The 642-nt window shown below is 49.5% G+C and overlaps 1 protein-coding gene across 1 annotated transcript in view; it reads left to right on the forward strand.

Moving 5' to 3' along the window:
• ATG4A (autophagy related 4A cysteine peptidase) overlaps window positions 1–642 on the forward strand; it is a 73594-nt gene that overhangs the window by 59500 nt on the left and 13452 nt on the right. The window contains exon 9 of the mRNA XM_006142830.3: window positions 2–80. Within this exon, the coding sequence (XP_006142892.1) occupies window positions 2–80 (79 nt within the window). The remainder of the gene's footprint in view (window position 1; window positions 81–642) is intronic.

Raw genomic sequence — 642 nt, forward strand, 5'->3', positions numbered from 1 at the left:
GGAGTGTTTTAAGATGCCACAGTCTTTAGGGGCATTAGGAGGAAAACCAAATAACGCCTATTATTTCATAGGATTCTTAGGTAAGAAAGGAGGACTCACAAGTAAGTCACCATGGGCTAGGGGAGGGTGTGGGGAGAAGCTTTGCATGGGAAACCAGGAAATTCCACTTAATGAGCCCCCTTCTAGCCCAGGGAAGCCATAGCCTCTAGTAATTCCTTCTGTTTCCAACGTGACCTCTGGAGAGTATTATTTCTGTGTGGCTGATAGAAGGGTACCCTTTCAATGCCTGCACGTCCTTGCCTCTGGATAAGAAGGTTCTCCTGCTTTCTCACTGGATGACTCCAAGGTCATGCCATTGCTCCAGTCCATCTCTCTCCTGCTTGTGAGGTCCAGGGTGCCGAGGTTTCAAGCCCTTGACTTTTCTGTCTTCCTCTTACTGGCGATCAGGCAGGCAATCAGGCTAGGAGTTCTCCTCTGGTTTCTGAGGCCCCCAGAGCTGAGTCTGCTGGGCCACTGTCCAGAGCCATGATGGGGCTGGAATTGGAGGAGGCAAAGAGAGAAATATCCCTTTCCTGATGACACAGTCTAAGTCTTGAAACTACTAACCTCCTAATGTAGACCCTAAAGAGCAGCACGGCATTC

The sequence above is a fragment of the Tupaia chinensis genome, unplaced genomic scaffold, assembly GCF_000334495.1.
Source record: "Tupaia chinensis unplaced genomic scaffold, TupChi_1.0 Scaffold000082_1, whole genome shotgun sequence".
NCBI lineage: Eukaryota > Metazoa > Chordata > Mammalia > Scandentia > Tupaiidae > Tupaia > Tupaia belangeri.